This window comes from Schistocerca piceifrons, chromosome 2, assembly GCF_021461385.2.
Source record: "Schistocerca piceifrons isolate TAMUIC-IGC-003096 chromosome 2, iqSchPice1.1, whole genome shotgun sequence".
NCBI classification, from domain to species: Eukaryota; Metazoa; Arthropoda; class Insecta; order Orthoptera; family Acrididae; genus Schistocerca; species Schistocerca piceifrons.
The window spans coordinates 96659987-96676745 of NC_060139.1; the positions used below are offsets into that span (position 1 = coordinate 96659987).

At 43.3% G+C, this 16759-nt stretch overlaps 1 protein-coding gene across 1 annotated transcript in view; it reads right to left on the bottom strand.

Moving 5' to 3' along the window:
• LOC124775174 (chaoptin-like) overlaps positions 1-16759 on the bottom strand; it is a 165040-nt gene that overhangs the window by 36868 nt on the left and 111413 nt on the right. Inside the window, exon 7 of the mRNA XM_047250013.1 lies at positions 8947-9366. Within this exon, the coding sequence (XP_047105969.1) occupies positions 8947-9366 (420 nt within the window). The remainder of the gene's footprint in view (positions 1-8946; positions 9367-16759) is intronic.

The window sequence follows — 16759 nt, forward strand, 5'->3', positions numbered from 1 at the left end:
GTCCTTAGAAGTCCGCCCCAGTAGCTGAGTGGTCAGCGTGATGGATTGCCGTCCTCTGGGCCCGGGTTCGATTCCCGGCTGGGTCGGAGATTTTCTCCGCTCAGGGACTGGGTGTTGTGTTGTGTTCATCATCATTTCATCCCCATCCGGCGTGCAGGTCGCCCAATGTGGCGCCGAATGTGATAAGACCTGCGATATGGCGGCCGGACCTGCCCCGCGAGGGGCCTCCCGGCCAATGACGCCAAACGCTCATTTCCATTTCCATGGTCCTTAGAAGTGACTACAGTTTTTCCGTATTTAAATAACCATAAATAAAAAAATGTGGACATTTAAAAATAGAGAGCGACTTCTCAGCAACCTTGTATAATAAAACTTGTACCGTGCTGGGCTAACGACTGACTATTCATTTGCTATTGCCCCTTTTCAATAAAACAATTTTCAATAAAAATTTAAAAAAGCATACGTAAATAGTTTAGCCAATAAATTATTTATGATAACCAATACAGCACCTCAGGCAACGAAAACAGCGCTATTACGTGGTACAGTATACAGAAAACCAGCTTGGAATTGGAACCTTTTCCCGAAACGCGCATTGCAAGAGATAAATGCAATGAAAATCGTGACTGACAACAGATATATGTTATTACATAAAAGTAATTATCAAGTGCGAGCAGTACTCTGGTACTGAGCGTCCCGTACAAACTTATTTAAGTATGTATATATTTAATCCAGCTTGAGAACTGAGAATCTCAACGACTTTTACTTGTTATCGAAATCGATACTAGAAAGATATTGATGCTGGGACTTCCAAGAGCGCAACGTACTTGTAAGTCCTTTTCAGCCAGGTGTCTGGGGCCGGCCGCGGTGGTCTCGCGGTTCTAGGCGCGCAGTCCGGAACCGTGCGACTGCTACGGTCGCAGGTTCGAATCCTGCCTCGGGCATGGATGTGTGTGATGTCCTTAGGTTAGTTAGGTTTAAGTAGTTCTAAGTTCTAGGGGACTGATGACCACAGCAGTTGAGTCCCATAGTGCTCAGAGCCATTTGAACCATTTGAACCAGGTGTCTGGATACTTAGGTCACATAGTGTATAAATACGTCATCCGATCCTTCCTCTGCTCTGAAAATGTTGCATGGATTTCCTCTTCTCCCTCTTTTTATCAAGCCCTTCATATCTTCGACGCGATGCGCTCCGCCTAGCCTTTCGGACCCACTTACCTTCTCCTATCCAGATCCCCCACCACAATATTTGAATTCCTGGCCCTACCTTTCCATCTCGAACACTTCCAAGTATCCTATATTACTCGAAAACTAGACACTAGCCAACCACCATTTTCTCCCCGGCTCTCTGATCGCATTACTCTGCCATGCCCCTCTGACCACATCCCCCAACACTACATCACCATCCTCTCAGCATCCTGCCTCAACGAAACTTATATTGCCTCCATTACCCATCTATGAAATCCGCTCTGATATATACCTGTCCTACCAGATATAGGAGAATCCGCTCCTCTCGTCAGGGCTCCCTTCCTCACCACTCACCTCCACCAACATCTCTCCATAAACCCTCGTCAAAACATCAGCCCATACAAATCCTATCCTAAGCAGTAGCCAAAATGGTACAAGCCCCTCATACAACTACATCTTGCAGTCTATGACACGCTTGATTTTATACATCTGTGTATATAATATAATCAATTAACAAATTAGCTATGTCCTTTAACTTATGCAACTGCTAACATGTCTTTCTGTGTTAAACATTCATTTGACATTTATCTGTCAATACACATTTCAATTAATCAATTAATCAGCTTTTCATCTTTTAACTTCTGTAACTGACCATCTGCCTTTTCATTGTATAAAAAGTACGTTTCTTCTAAATGTTTTACAATCGTTTGAGTGACGAGCAGGCCACTCCCTTCTCAAATGGGGCGAGGGGCATGAAATAACAATAAAATAAAAAATTCCCCAATGTATTTAATTTTGAAATGACTTCTGTAATTAGCTTTTATTTCCTGAATATTTTGTTAAATTGTGAACAGATTTAAACTTTCAGAATATCCGCCTTTGTAGATGAATGGTCATAACAGCTGACTGTCATGCTGGTAACCCGGTTTCGCTTTACTGTACTGCTGTGGATTTTTCGTTCGTGGGAGGACTTGAATAGAGCAGATATCTGAACGGCTAGTAGAGGTTCCGAGGTTATGAAATCCGTCAAGAACCAAGCGAGCTGTATCCTGACCACACGCCCTTCCATATCACCTCTGACGACGCCGTTGTCAGAAAATGGCACGGCAGTCCATCCCATCCGATTTGCCCGTCTATGGTCAGAATGCGGAATTTTACAGTACCTGTACCTTTTAAAATTTCAAGAGAGGGAAAGATTTTTTACTCATTTATATATTCTACTAGAAATCCGTTTGATTAATTACAAACAAATGAAAATATTGTACTGAATTTTAATTTTAAATGCCCCTCTTTCAATTACTTTGTATAAATACCTGCATGTTACACTTGCGTCTGCGATCTCTAGGATAGCATTCCATCCTGAACATAACTGGTTGAGGCATGCATGGAAATTCTGACTTACCTTATTTTTATATGGTTATGACTTCTTGCAGCGCAACAAAATGAGAGGCATAGCATGTTCATATTTTAATTTATGTTGTTTGTTTTTAATCTTTTAATGTAGTAGCTAGTAATGTACTATCTTTTTCTTTTATAGCAGATTATGAAGATGGTTATTGCATAGGCGAAACTGACAATTTTGTTCAATGGTCATTGTGATCAAAAGAATTAAATAAAAAATTACGCAAGTTATATAAGGACGCTCCTAATTGTTATTTTATATCTGATTCCTTACAGACGTTGTCTTTTAGTGCGATTTTTATAAATTATTGACAGCCTCTATAAAACTAAAATGTTCCTTACCTATGTTTAATTGATACAATTACCATGAATGTTTGAATTAGAAGTGGTAATTGCCCTGAACAGCGAAAAGTGTTTTGTGAAACAGATTTTTATCTCTGGAATTAAAGTTCATTAATTGTCTCAAGCAAATAACAGGCACCACACTTTTTGTTAGTTTCATGATATAACTCGTATTAAAAGATTTGTAACTACCAGAGTATCACATGAAGTTACGGATATGGCTGTTTCATATGACACGTTCCCCAAAAATTTCTTCCACAAGACGTGTATTGTTGTTAGCAGTGTGCCCTGGAACGCCATCTAGCTGAAACCATGAACAGGTGATCCCATCTTCCTTTAACTGGCCAATGATATCTTGAATCGTTAAAAAGAAAATTTATTGTTGAAGGTTTCTTCAAATAGTTAAAGTCTAGAATTGCTGACGACATATCAATACCCTGATCATGCAATACGGCTCCAAACACAGTACGATGATCCCCTTGCCCTTATTCGTGTGTTTTCTGTTTTAACGTGATCGGAGAGGTAGAATCGGGCCTCATCTGTATAACTGTTGACATCAAGAATAATGAAGGTATTCCTCTCAATATAATATGTACATCATTTTCAGTAAGGAATTTGCTTTTGATTCACCACTTCCTTCAACTCACGCACCAGTAACCCACGATTGCAAGCCGGATATCTTTTTCTTGTGCCAATTTAGGAAGTGATTTTGCAGGTATTTGCTCCTTAGAGTCAGTAACATCCAACAACCGATGTTCGTTTATTAGGGTTAGTCTTCCAGTTGGTTTGGCGTCTAAGACTGGGCCTGTCATTCCAGATTTCTCAATAAATCGACGACCCGCATTTCGAAGAGTACAACTGTTTCCAGCGTTATTTCAGTTAATATCTCCTGCACTAAAACTATATATTTCTTACCTTATCAAAAGACATATTCAAAAAGAAAAATAGTTCCCTCGGTTAAAAATACCATAATTTAAAAATAAATTGAACATCTAAATACTACATATCGCAATCAATAGCTTTCATCAACTGAACCAAAGAGTTAAATGTTGCAGAACAGTAGAATGAATTTTAAAAATCATATATCCTTGAAATAATAGTTCTCCCATCTTCGGTTTTGCCACTACAAGGGTAATCCCAAAAGTAAGGTCTCCCATTTTTGTAAGTACAAACACCTGTTTATTTCCAAAATGGTTTACATCACTTTACAGCTTGAACATTTAGCTATTTTTCGACATAATCACCATTTCTGTCGATGCATTTTTGTAGACGCTGTGGCTGTTTTTCTATGCCCATGCTGTTCAGAAAGTTATGAAGCTCTTCTTTCACCTCGTCGTCGGAGCTGAATCGCTTTCCGGCCTAATGTCCTTTTAACCTAGGGCACAGGTGATAGTCACTGGGCGCCAAGTCAGGATGGGTGGGTGATTATCTTCCAAGAAGCTGTTGCAGGAGAGCAACGATTTGCCGAGCGATGTGTGGGCGAGCGTTCTCATGGAGAATGTGTACGCCCTTGCTCAACATTCCTCTTCTGCGATTCTGAATTGCCCGTTTGAGTATTTTCAGAGTCTCACAGTACCTGTCAGCCTTAATTGTGGTCCCAGTGGGCATAAAGTCGACCAACAATATCCGTTGCCAGTCCCAAAAATCGGTTGTCATGACTTTAGCGGCAGACTGTTTTTGTTTGAATTTCCGCGGGTTTGGGGAAGAAGGATGCCGCCACTGGCGTGATCGTTGCTTGGTCTAAGGTGTAAAGTGGTATGCCCAGGTTTCGTCACCCGTGACAGCTGAGTCCAGAAAGTTGTCCCGTTCGACTGCAAGGAGGTGAAGAAATCCGCGGGAAGTATCAACTCGTTGTCGCATGTGGTCTTCAGTCAGCATGCGTGGCACCCATCTAGCGCACACCTTCCAGTAGTTCAATGTTTCCGTTAAAATTCTGTGAGCCGTGCTTTGGGAATCCTCAGGAACCAACGTGCAGAGATCATCCAGAGTGATCTGTCGATCTTCACGCATGCTTTGCTCAATCTTCAACACTGTCTCCCGCTCCTTTGTTCGTGGTGAATTTCGTTCGACCAGCTGCAAATTCTCAACACCACTTACGAACATTTTTGACATCCATGCACGACTCACGACACACTTCCGTCCATTGTCGATGGATTTCAATGCGCGCAGTGCTCTTTGCGTACAAAAACCGAATAACTGCGCGCAGTTCGCACTTGGCGGTAACATTCAACGAGAGCTGCATTCTCAACAGCTGCCAATCCAAGTCTGAGCGCCTCAGCGCGGCGTGCGCATGTTTACACACAGCGCTTGAATCACTCTTCATAACAGTGTGACCAACTGTCACACAAACAGAGTTCTGTACTTATAAAAAAATAGGAGACCTGAGTTTTGGAATTACCCTCGTATATTACTTTATAGGAACCAGCTGCAGAAAGAATTGCAAAGGAACAAACCACGGTAACACTCGCGATAAGAACACGGCAAGTGCCATAACCTGATTTCCCAGCAACTTTGCTCAGAAGAAAAGCAGCCAAAAAAAACGACCACGTGTCTCGGCTTATACATAGGTACTTGATAGTTTCTGAAAGAACGATTGTCAAAGTTTTCGACGGGAATTAAATACCTTTTAGTGGGCGTTAAATTCAGCCCACCTTGTCACATGAGAGGTCGAACATCTAAATACAATCAATAGCGTCCTGTATTCGAAACCCTATTAGTGTTCGTATTTATTTTATTTTCTTCATTTATTTGTCCATGTACGTAGAAGATTACTACATGAATGTTTCCTATCAAGAGAGAGGATATAAGGGCATTATATTAATCGCAATATTACGATTGCATTTCAGAATATCACATGATTGTTATATAACATATCTGTAAATGGTATCTTTAGGTCCCACAATCTTTTTAAATTCTCATAGTCTTATATTTCAGTACTACATAAATCCATCATTCTCATATTTAATTCTTATGTTTGTTCTTCAGGAAGATTTGGTGCATTCTCTTGGATGACACTGATTGTAGAGGTACTCTAGAGATAAAAATTCCAAAAACCACAAGTATCACACGAAGGCATATTTGTCACAGCGGAATTTCTTTGTATGAATCGCACTTGCGAAAGAAACTACGTCAGCAACGTATTGGGTGATCAAAAAGTCAGTATAAATTTGAAAATAATGGATATAGAGAGGTAAAAATTGACACACATGCTTGGAATGACATGGGGTTCTATTAGGACCGAAAAACAAAGTTCACAAAATGTCCTACAGATGGCGCTGGACAGCAAAACTTCAGTGACTTCGCATAACAATCGTGTATAAAGGGAGCTGTAATGAGAGAGAGAATCAGATGCACCAGCAGTCGCAGCATGTTGACGTTACCTGAAAAGGCACTTTTAGTGAAGCTGTATTATCAGAATGGGGAATGTGCTAGTTCAGTGTTACGATCCTATCGCCATAGGAAGGGGATTCGAACGGGTAAATGTCCGTTGACAAACGCAGCTGTGGTGAGAATGACTTCGAAGTTCGAAGCCACGGGTTGTTTAGACGATAGACCCTGTAGTAGCCGACCGAGCACAAGGCGTAATGCTGCTGAGACAGTTCAGGAAGAAATGGAGACTGTAGTGGGTACGTCTGTGCACGGGGAAGTCAGCGCTCGTGCAGTCGCACGTCGCACCGGCATTCCATGCACTACTGTTTGGTTGGCACTGAGGCGTACGCTCCGATGCTATCCGTACAAAATCCATCGGCATCATGAACTGTTACCTGGCGATTTAGTGAAGAAGAGGGCATTTGCGGTGTGGGCGTTTCAAAAGATGGCGGAAGGTGACGATTGGTTGAGTAACGTGTTGTGGACCGACGATGTTCATTTCACGCTCCCTGGGTCTGTCAACGCCCACAACTACAGAATTTGGGCTACCGAAAATCCTAGAACTGTCATGGAAACTCCATTGCACGACTAGAAATTCACGGTATGGGTTGGGTTTACCACATCTACCGTTATCTGGCCTTTTTTCTTCGAGGAAATGCGTGATTCTGGGTTTGTAACTGCTACCGTGACGGGTGAAAGGTACGCCGATATGTTACAGAATCGCATCATCCCCAGCCTGGCTGATAAACACCTGCTGGAACGTACGATGTTTATGCAGGATGGCGCACCATCCCATATTGCTAGACGCGTGAAAGATCTCTTGCGGGCGTCATTTGGTGATGATCGTGTGCTCAGCCGCCACTTTCGTCATGCTTGGTCTCCCAGGTCCCCAGAGATTCCGTGCGATTATTGGCTTTGGGGTTACGTGAAGTCGCAAGTATATCGTGATCGACCGACATCTCTAGGGATGCTGAAAGACAACATGCGACGCCAATGCCTCACCATAACTCCGGACATGCTTTACAGTGTTGTTCACAACATTATCCCTCGACTACAGCTATTGTTGAGGAATGGTGGTGGACATATTGAGAATTTCCTGTAAAGAACATCATCTTTGCTTTGTCTTACTTTGTTATGCTAATTGTTGCTATTCTGATCAGATGAAGCTCCATCTGTCGGACATTTCTTGAACTTCTGTATTTTTTTCGTTGTAATAAAACCCGACGTCATTCCAAGCATGTGTGTCAATTTGTACCTCTCCATCTACATTATTCAGTTTTCAAATTTATACTGACTTTTTGATCAACCAGTACATCGCTGTAGATTTCAAGTGTTGACAATAATTTTGCGGCCAACAGCACATAACGCATTACATTCCCGAAAAATGGAGTTTTGAAATGATTGTAAATAAAGACAGAGAACTGTAATGTCACGGAAAACAGTTTCGTATAATTTTTTATTCACTTACTGTTCTTTTTTTACTACGTTCATCCGACATAGGATTAGTTGAGGAATAAGGACGACGTCGAATATAGTGATCTCTGGTTCCCATTCATGTCAAGTGATTAAAATTACGCGAGCTTTCGGCCAAGCACTCTTTGGCCATTGTCAAGTGGTATGAGTGCCAGTCGAGTGCTGATACGCCCCTTATATACACCAGCTGCCGGCCACAGTCTGTATTTGGGTTGTTACCGGCGATTTTAATTACAATGGCTTCTTTAAGTACAAAACTCCAGACGCTGTTACTGCGAGCCACGAGGTTTCAGCAGACGCCTTATCTTGCTCGACACGGGGCCACAGAACAGAAAAAAGCGAGTTTCTTTTCTTACTCCTCGTCGGTGGTCGTGCTTGAAATCATTTCATTTATTTGATGGAAGTCATAGCCGTTGTACCTGAAGATCTTGCATGTGGCAGGTTATCAGCGTCTGTTATCATTCTTGCACGATACACAAAATTTCTCGGGTATTCAGCCGGGTAGCGTCGTCCAAAAGGCGCGATCTTTCGGCAAGCCGACTTCTTGTCATCTTCAGGCGTCCTTGGTGTGTCACTGATCTCTGATGGAAGCCGACTTTATATAATCTCCACCCCTCTGCCGCAGCCTCCGTCTGGAGGTTGTACGTTCCTGTGCCAGCTGATGATGGCAAGGTCATTTCAATATATAATCGGAAACAACGTGTAGTAGTCTTCTATGGACATGGGTGGATAAGTGAAGAACAAAAATAATTATAATAATCGGTTTCCGAATTCAGTATACAAAAGTGTGATGCCAAGTCCCTAGCCACTGTGTCATTGCTTCAGCTTGATAGAAGAAGGCACATACAGTACCTCGAAAACTTCACCCTCTCTTCCCAGAAATGGTCGAATATCTACGGATAAGCCGAGACACGTGTTCGCTTATTTTGACCCCTGTTGCATTGTGCGAAGTTTCTGGGAAATTCGGTTACGGCGATTGCTGTGTTCTCATGTTATATGTATGCATTTTGTCATCGTCTGTAACCTTGCTTATCCCTGTACGACCTTCACCTCTAAGATACACGTGACATAATGGATTTTTCGTACACAAGGCGACGTACATGCCTTTTAAATGGCGGGAGGCCCGCGAAAGCGCAGTCCGGAGCAGAGTGCGCCCCCCTGCGGGCAGTGGCTCACCTCAGAGAGCAGGTTATGGGAGAGGTCGAGTACCCGCACGTACATCTCCAGGTCGCTATCGGCGGCGTGCAGCGCGGCCAGCGCGTTGTACGACAGGTTGAGCGCCATATGGGTGGCGGGCGCGGTGACGTTGTGGAAGGCGGACAGCGACAGCTCCTTGAGCCGGTTGTGCTGCAAGTCGAGCCTGGAGAGCGCCGGCAGGTGGCTGAGCGCGGCGGGCGCCAGCGCCGCCAGCCGGTTGTCGGCCAGCATCAGCGTGAGCAGCGCGGGCAGCTGGCGCACCGCGCCGCCCGCCAGCGCGCGCAGTCGGTTGCCGGTCAGCACCACCGTGCGCAGCTCCGGCAGCCCCCACAGCGTGTCCTCCTCCAGCGCCTCCAGCAGGTTGTACGACAGCCGCACGTCGCGCAGGTGGGGGTGCATCTGCACGTGCGAAGCGATCGCCACATCTCCCACTTGTTTATCACAAGATAAAAAATTAAGAAAAAAGAGATATTCGTGTATTTCAATGTCCTTTCCCTCTACGGCTCCCACAGCCTTTCTCAAAATGATCCAAATCAAAGGGGTCTAGTCGTGTAACATAGCTGCGTCTGTCCCTCACATCTACACTACTTGTCATTAAAATTGCTACACCACGAAGATGACGTGCTACAGACGCGAAATTTAACTGACAGGAAGAAGACGCTGTAAAGCAATCTCCAAATGTCCCACTTGTTTATCACAACATAAAAAATTAAGAAAAAGGTATTCGTGTATTTCGATGTCCTTTCCCTCTACGGCTCCCACAGCCTTTCTCAAAATGATCCAAATCAAAGGGGTCTAGTCGTGTAACATAGCTGCGTCTGTCCCTCACATCTACACTACTTGTCATTAAAATTGCTACACCACGAAGATGACGTGCTACAGACGCGAAATTTAACTGACAGGAAGAAGACGCTGTAAAGCAATCTCCAAATGTCCCACTTGTTTATCACAACATAAAAAATTAAGAAAAAGGTATTCGTGTATTTCGATGTCCTTTCCCTCTACGGCGCCCACAGCCTTTCCCAAAATGATCCAAATCGAAGAGGTCTAGTCGTGTAACATAGCTGTGTCTGTCTCTCACATCTACACTACTTGCCATTAGAATTTCTACACCACGAAGATGACATGCTACAGACGCGAAATTTAACCTACAGGAAGAAGATGCTGTAAAGCGATCGCCACATGTCCCACTTGCTTATCACAACATAAAAAATTGAATAAAAGCTATTCGTGTATTTCGATGTCCTTTCCCTCTACGGCGCCCACAGCCTTTCCCAAAATGATCCAAATCGAAGAGGTCTAGTCGTGTAACATAGCTGTGTCTATCTCTCACATCTACACTACTTGCCATTAAAATTGCTACACCACGAAGATGACGTGCTACAGACGCGGAATTTAACCGACAGGAAGAAGATGCTGTAAAGTGATCCCACATGTCCCACTTGTTTATCACAACATAAAAGATTTAAAAAACGGTATCCGTGTATTTCGATGTCCTTTCCCTCTACGGCTCCCACAGCCATTCCAAAAATAAACCAAATCGAAGAGGCCTAGTCATGTAACATAGCTGTGTCTGTCTCTCACATCTACACTACTTGACAATAAAATTGCTACACCACGAAGATGACGTGCTACAGACGCGAAATTTAACCGACAGGAATAAGATGCTGTGATATGCAAATCATTAGCTTTTCAGAGCATTCACACAAGGTTGGAGCCGGTGGCGACACCTACAACGTGCTGACACGAGGAATGTTTCCAACCGATTTCTCATACAAAAACAGCAGTTGACCGGCGTTACCCGGTGGAACGTTTTTGTGATGCCTCGTGTAAGGAGGAGAAATGCGTACCACCACGTTTCCGACTTTGATAAAGGTCGGATTGTAGCCTATCGCGATTACGGTTTATCGTATCGCACATTGCTGCTCGCGTTACTCGAGATCCAGTGACTGTTAGCAGAATATGGAATCAGTGTGTTCAGGAGGGTAATACGGAACGCCGTGCTGGATCCCAACGGCCTCGTATCACTAACAATCGAGATGACAGGCATCTTATCCCCATGGCTGTAACGGATCGTGCAGCCACATCTCGATCCCTGATGCAACAGATGGGGCCGTTTGCAAGACATCTACAATCTGCACGAACAGTTGGACGACGTTTGCAGCAGCATGGACCATCAGCTCGGAGACCATGGCTGCGGTTACCCTTGACGCTGCATCACAGATAGGAGCGCCTGCAATGGTGTGCTCAACGACGAACCTAGGTGCACGAATGGCAGAACGTCATATTTTCGGATGAATCCAGGTTCTGTTTACAGCAACATAATGGTTGCATCCGTGTTTGGTGACATCGCAGTCAACGTACATTGGAAGCGTGTATTCGTCATCGCCATACTGGCGTATCATCCGTGCGTGGTGGTATTGGGTGCCATTGGTTACACGTCTCGGTACTGTTCGCATTGACGGCACTTTGAACAGTGGACGTTACATTTCAGATGTTTTAGGACCCGTGGTTCCACCCTTCATTCGATCCCTGCTTAACGCTACTTTTCAGCAGGCTAATGCACCACCGCATGTTGCAGGTCCTGTACGTGCCTTTCTGGATACACAAAACGTTCGACTGCTGCCCTGGCCAGCACATTCTGCAGATCTCTCACCAATTGAAAACGTCTGGTCAATGGTGGCCGAGCAACTGGCTCATCACAATACGCCAGTCACTACTCTTGATGAACTGTGGTATCGTTTTGAAGCTGCATGGGCAACTGTACCTGTACACGCCATCCAAGTTCCGCTTGACTCAATGCCCAGGCGTATCAAGGCCGTTATTACGGCCAGAGGTGGTTGTTATGGGTACTGATTTATCAGGCTCTATGCACCCACATTGCATGAAAATCTAATCACGTGTCAATTCTAGTATAATATATTTGTCCAATGAATACCCGTTTATCATCTACATTTATTCTTGGTGTAGCAATTTTAATGGCCAGTAGTGTATCCTTGTCTCAGCAGCAGTATTACCTCTCGTAAATTCGTTTCAGAAAAGTGGCAATGCGCACTTGGGCAAGCCAGTGTTTCAGTTTCCCATCTGACCATCAAGACTTACGTTTTCTATACTTTCGATTAATTGGTTTAGACAAATGTGTACGTCCCTGCGCAGGGAAGGGGTGGATGCTGGTAGAATTCATAGTACTCCATCCATTTCACTTGTCAGTGAATTTGAAGAGCTGCTGAAATTCATACTAAACCAATACAACACACTTGGTCTGATAGGCAGCCAGCTGTGTCTCATATGTGTCCCGTATCAGGCAGAAGCAAATGTGTGTGAGTCGTCTGCAGTTGAAACTTACAAAAAATAATGGTTCACTTTCATCTACATCTACAAGGAGTTACCGAAAACCGTGTTTTGTATCTAAGCTTAAGTGGCAATTCATACGTAATATCACCTCTGTTATGGCACAGTGAACCTAGTGATCGCGTCCGGCTGCTGGTGTACCTCCCATATGACCAGACTCTCTATGGGTTTTTCTGCCAGATTTCGAGACAAAGTTTTTTCGTGGAAACTAGTAAAAGCATCTCTTATCGAAGTAAAATGGCAGAGAGTCATCGGAAGTCCCCTCAGAGTATATTCCTCGTTGCCAAATTGCACATACTCAAGAGGCTCTCCTGGCAAACAATGTGGGAAAAGGTCGCTACAAATGGTGGACTGTTTCTAACGTTGGGAAAAAAATATGTCTGTCATCTGGGTTTCGATGTCATACAAAGAACATTCTAACGACTGGCAGAGAATGTTGACAAGACAAATTCTGGTCATAGAATTTCAACGAAATTCGCAGTTTGAAATTTTCCCCACATCGGCTGTCGTTCATAGGTCCGTAATCTAGTAGTAACCTTGAACCAAATACTTCATGACAAGATCGGTGGCGATTGTCTAGACTTCGACCATAGGGATGAGAATTGTGCGATTGCCCTAGATAAATTCCCACGTTGCGTTTGATAATGAAAGCAAGATTGAACCAAATGATACACGATCATGGGACGTGTTGATGTAGAAAAAGCTTTCGACAATGTAAAATGCTGCAAGATGTTCGAAATTTCGAGAAAAAGTTTGATAAGGTAGAGGGAATATACAGTAAGTACAGTAACCAAGAGGGAACAATAAGACTCGAAGATCAAGAACGGAGTGCTCGAACTGAAAATAGTGTAAGACGGAGATGTAATCTATACATCGAAGAAGTAATGACTAAAATAAAAGAAAGGTTCAAGTATGGGATTAAAATCTGGGGTAAAGGGATATCAGTAATAAAATTCCCTGATAACATTACTATCGTGAATGAAAGTGAACAAGAATCCAGGATTTGTTGAAAGGAATGAACAGGCTAATGAGTATAGAATATATATTGAGGTTAATCCGGAAAAAGGAAAAAAGCAATGAGAAGTAGCAGAAATGAGAACGGGGGAAGCTTACAATCAAATTGTTGCTCAAGAAGTAGACGAAGCTATGGACAAGAAAACAACACAAGACGGAAAAAGCAAGGAGGACACATTTAAGCAGACCAGCACAGGCAAAAATGACATTTCAGGCCAGGAGAGGTCTATTAGTATCAATCATAGGCCTCTGTCTGATGAACAGATTTCTAAGAATGTGCATTTGGAGCACAGTAGTACAGAGTTTTCCAAAAAAATGTATGCACAGTTAAAAGTCCATAACTTGCAAACTAATTGACGGATTTGTCTCATTTTTGGTGAAAGTGTAGCTCAAAGTCCTACTTAAGGATATTACTGTAGGTGATCGAAATAGTCATCATTAACACATTAACATCCACACACAAACGATGCTGTCGAACTGCTGCACGAACTACTGACTGCAACGTGTTCAGTTAGATATTTGCACATGAATGTACGATGAATTCTCGAAGTTCATCCAATGTGCGTCGCTTTTGTCGATAAACGACGTCCTTTAGTGTTCCCCACAGGTAAAAGTCCAGAGGAGCTAGGTCTGGGGAACGTGGTGGATACTCCACAGGACCTCTACGGCCTATCCATCTTCCTGGTGGATTTTCGTCGAGATACGCCCTAATACGATTTTGGTAGTGGGCTGGGGCACCATCTTGTTCAAAGTATACTCTTCCGTCTCCATACAATTCTCTGATGGCAGGTAAAATGGATGTCTGAAGTTTCTGAAGGTACACCTCACCGGTAACTGTGCCGTCAAAGAAGAATGGCCCAATCAAGCGCCGGTAAGACAACCCACACCACACATTTACTCCTGGCAAATTTACGGCTTTGTTTACATGGACGTTCGGATTTTCGGCGGCCCAGTATATGCAACTATGGTGATTTACTGTACCACTGAGTTTGAACTGTGCCTCATCAGACCACACAATCATCGTTGCGCACCATGTTAGTAAATCACTCGCAGTACTCCATTCTACGACCTGGGTCGTCCTCGTTCATTGCTTGTAACAATCGTGGGTTGTAGCACTTCCACTTTGCTGTTTTCAAAATTCTCCGAACACTTCAGCGACTCACTCCAGTTTCACGGGCACACTGTCTCACAGACTTCTCTGGTGAGCGAGTGAATTGTTGTAACACAGGGCGGTAGTTAGCTGGACTTGTTACAGTTACAGGTCGTCCAGACCGTTGTTTGTGTACATCTTTAACAAATCCTTCGGCTTCAATTTTGTCTCGAATGCGACGCATCGTTAAACGTGTCGGTGGCTCTGTTTGATACTCATTTTGCCACTGCCGTTGAACCTCATTGATGTTTTCGTACTAAAAATACTACTTCAAAACTGACTTCCTTTCATTGAATGTAAGCCTTGCGCTGGCCTTGTTTGCTCGAGTAACTAGGTGCAACTAAGAACAAAACACTGACTATCTGGCGACTGTCATCTGACAAAACAAAACAACGCAATACAACGCTTGTGTGGCGACTGCTGTAACTACAAACTATTACCCTACCAAAGATGAGACAGCTCCGTCAATTATTTTGCCAGTTATGGACTTTTAAACAGTGGATACATTTTTTGGACCCCTCTGTATACAGTAGTAAACCACTGACAGTGGGGAAACTGGAACAGAAGAGGACCTAAGCATCTGCGATATAGTACTATGGAAGAATGTGTAAAAGTAGGTGGACTGATAACATAAGGAATGGGGAATCGTAGGAGAAAAGATCGTACGGAAAACACTGACAACAAGAATGTGCAGGATAATAGGATATGTGTAATAATATCACGGAATGACCTCCATGATACCAATGGGTGAAAAACGTAGGGGAAGACTCTGACTTTAATACATACAGCTAATAAACCAACTTGATAGTGGCACCAAAGTTAGTGACCAGATACCCATGTACGAAATAGCAACAGATATTGAGAGTGGATATGCAAAGGCAGAAGTGCTCAAATTTTCCTAATGATTCTCTAGAACCGAAAATCCAGAGGTATTACCGGATATTAATTTTCACACCAATGCTGAGATGAGGGGTGTAAATAATAGCGTTAGTGACTTTGAGGAAGTGCAAAAGCCAACAGAATTACTCAAATCTTTAGGGTCATATGGATTCGTTGTCCGATTCTACACTGTCTTTGACATTACGTTAGCCCTCTATTAAGCATTATATACCACAGGTTCTCGTCTACAAGAATGGTGGCAGAAGTAATTAAATATCGTTCAGATGGATAATCATGAAATACATATTAAGCTCCGACGTCAAGTTATCGAACACAGTAACAAACTCAATGCGAAAGAGCATGGATTCTGAAAACAACTTCCGCCTTTCTTACTCAACATGTCGAAAATTGTGGACCAAGGCAAGTAGGTGGCAATAGTAAGTCTTAACTTACACGAATCACTTCATGCAGTAGTACAACAGAGTCTGCTGAAGGAAGAGGCATTAGTATTTCGTAATGAGAAGGACGCAGCGCGTTATCTTGCAGTTCTTTAATACTTAAATGGCTTGACAGACAATATTAATAATGAACTCAGGCTTATTCCACATGCTTAGTTGACTATAATGATATCCTATATGAAAAGGGTACACAAATATTTTGTCAGTTATTGATTAGGTTTAAAAGCTGTACAATTACTGTTAGTCTATTACAACGTTTCAGAGCTGTAAAACTGCGAAACGCTGAAATAAAAAGTATCGTACAAGGAAAATATGAGTAAGTCACTATTAGAATCAGTCAATTGATTTATGGGGAGCTGTCGCTTTAACCGCTTTGGTCATCCGGCCTACACCAAACTTCCTTAAGCTGTTGCCCATGTGTCACAACCTACGCTCATACGTTTCGTATAATGCCGTCCAGGAAGGACATAATTATTGAGAATCAAGAGCATGGTATTGGAGAATAAATCCCAAACATCAGTGCCGGTGTTATTAAGAAGTACGATGCAATGTTCCTTGCGATATGTATGCAGCCATACCTATTTACGAAATAATACGAGAGCGACTGCAGTAGCGGTGAGAGAAGTTTCTAGACAGCAGCCAAAGAACGGCAAAGTGGGGCCAAGGCTTTGGAGACCATTGGAGGATGTTGGCGCCTAATACATGGAGGACGGACCTCGAGGTGCTCTTCAGGCGCCCACGAAACCTAAGCATCGACTGTGCGTATGTGACTACGGCTTGTGCTATATGCCCCACATGCTGAACTGTACAAGGAAACTCTCGTTCGTTACAATGTGCAGTAACAGTTCTTTGATGACAGTTGCGCATTCCTCTGAAGTCTCACTGTTATTTTGTTTAGAGTTGGCCAGTAATGTTCTTGAGACTGTGCGCCATACTGCGA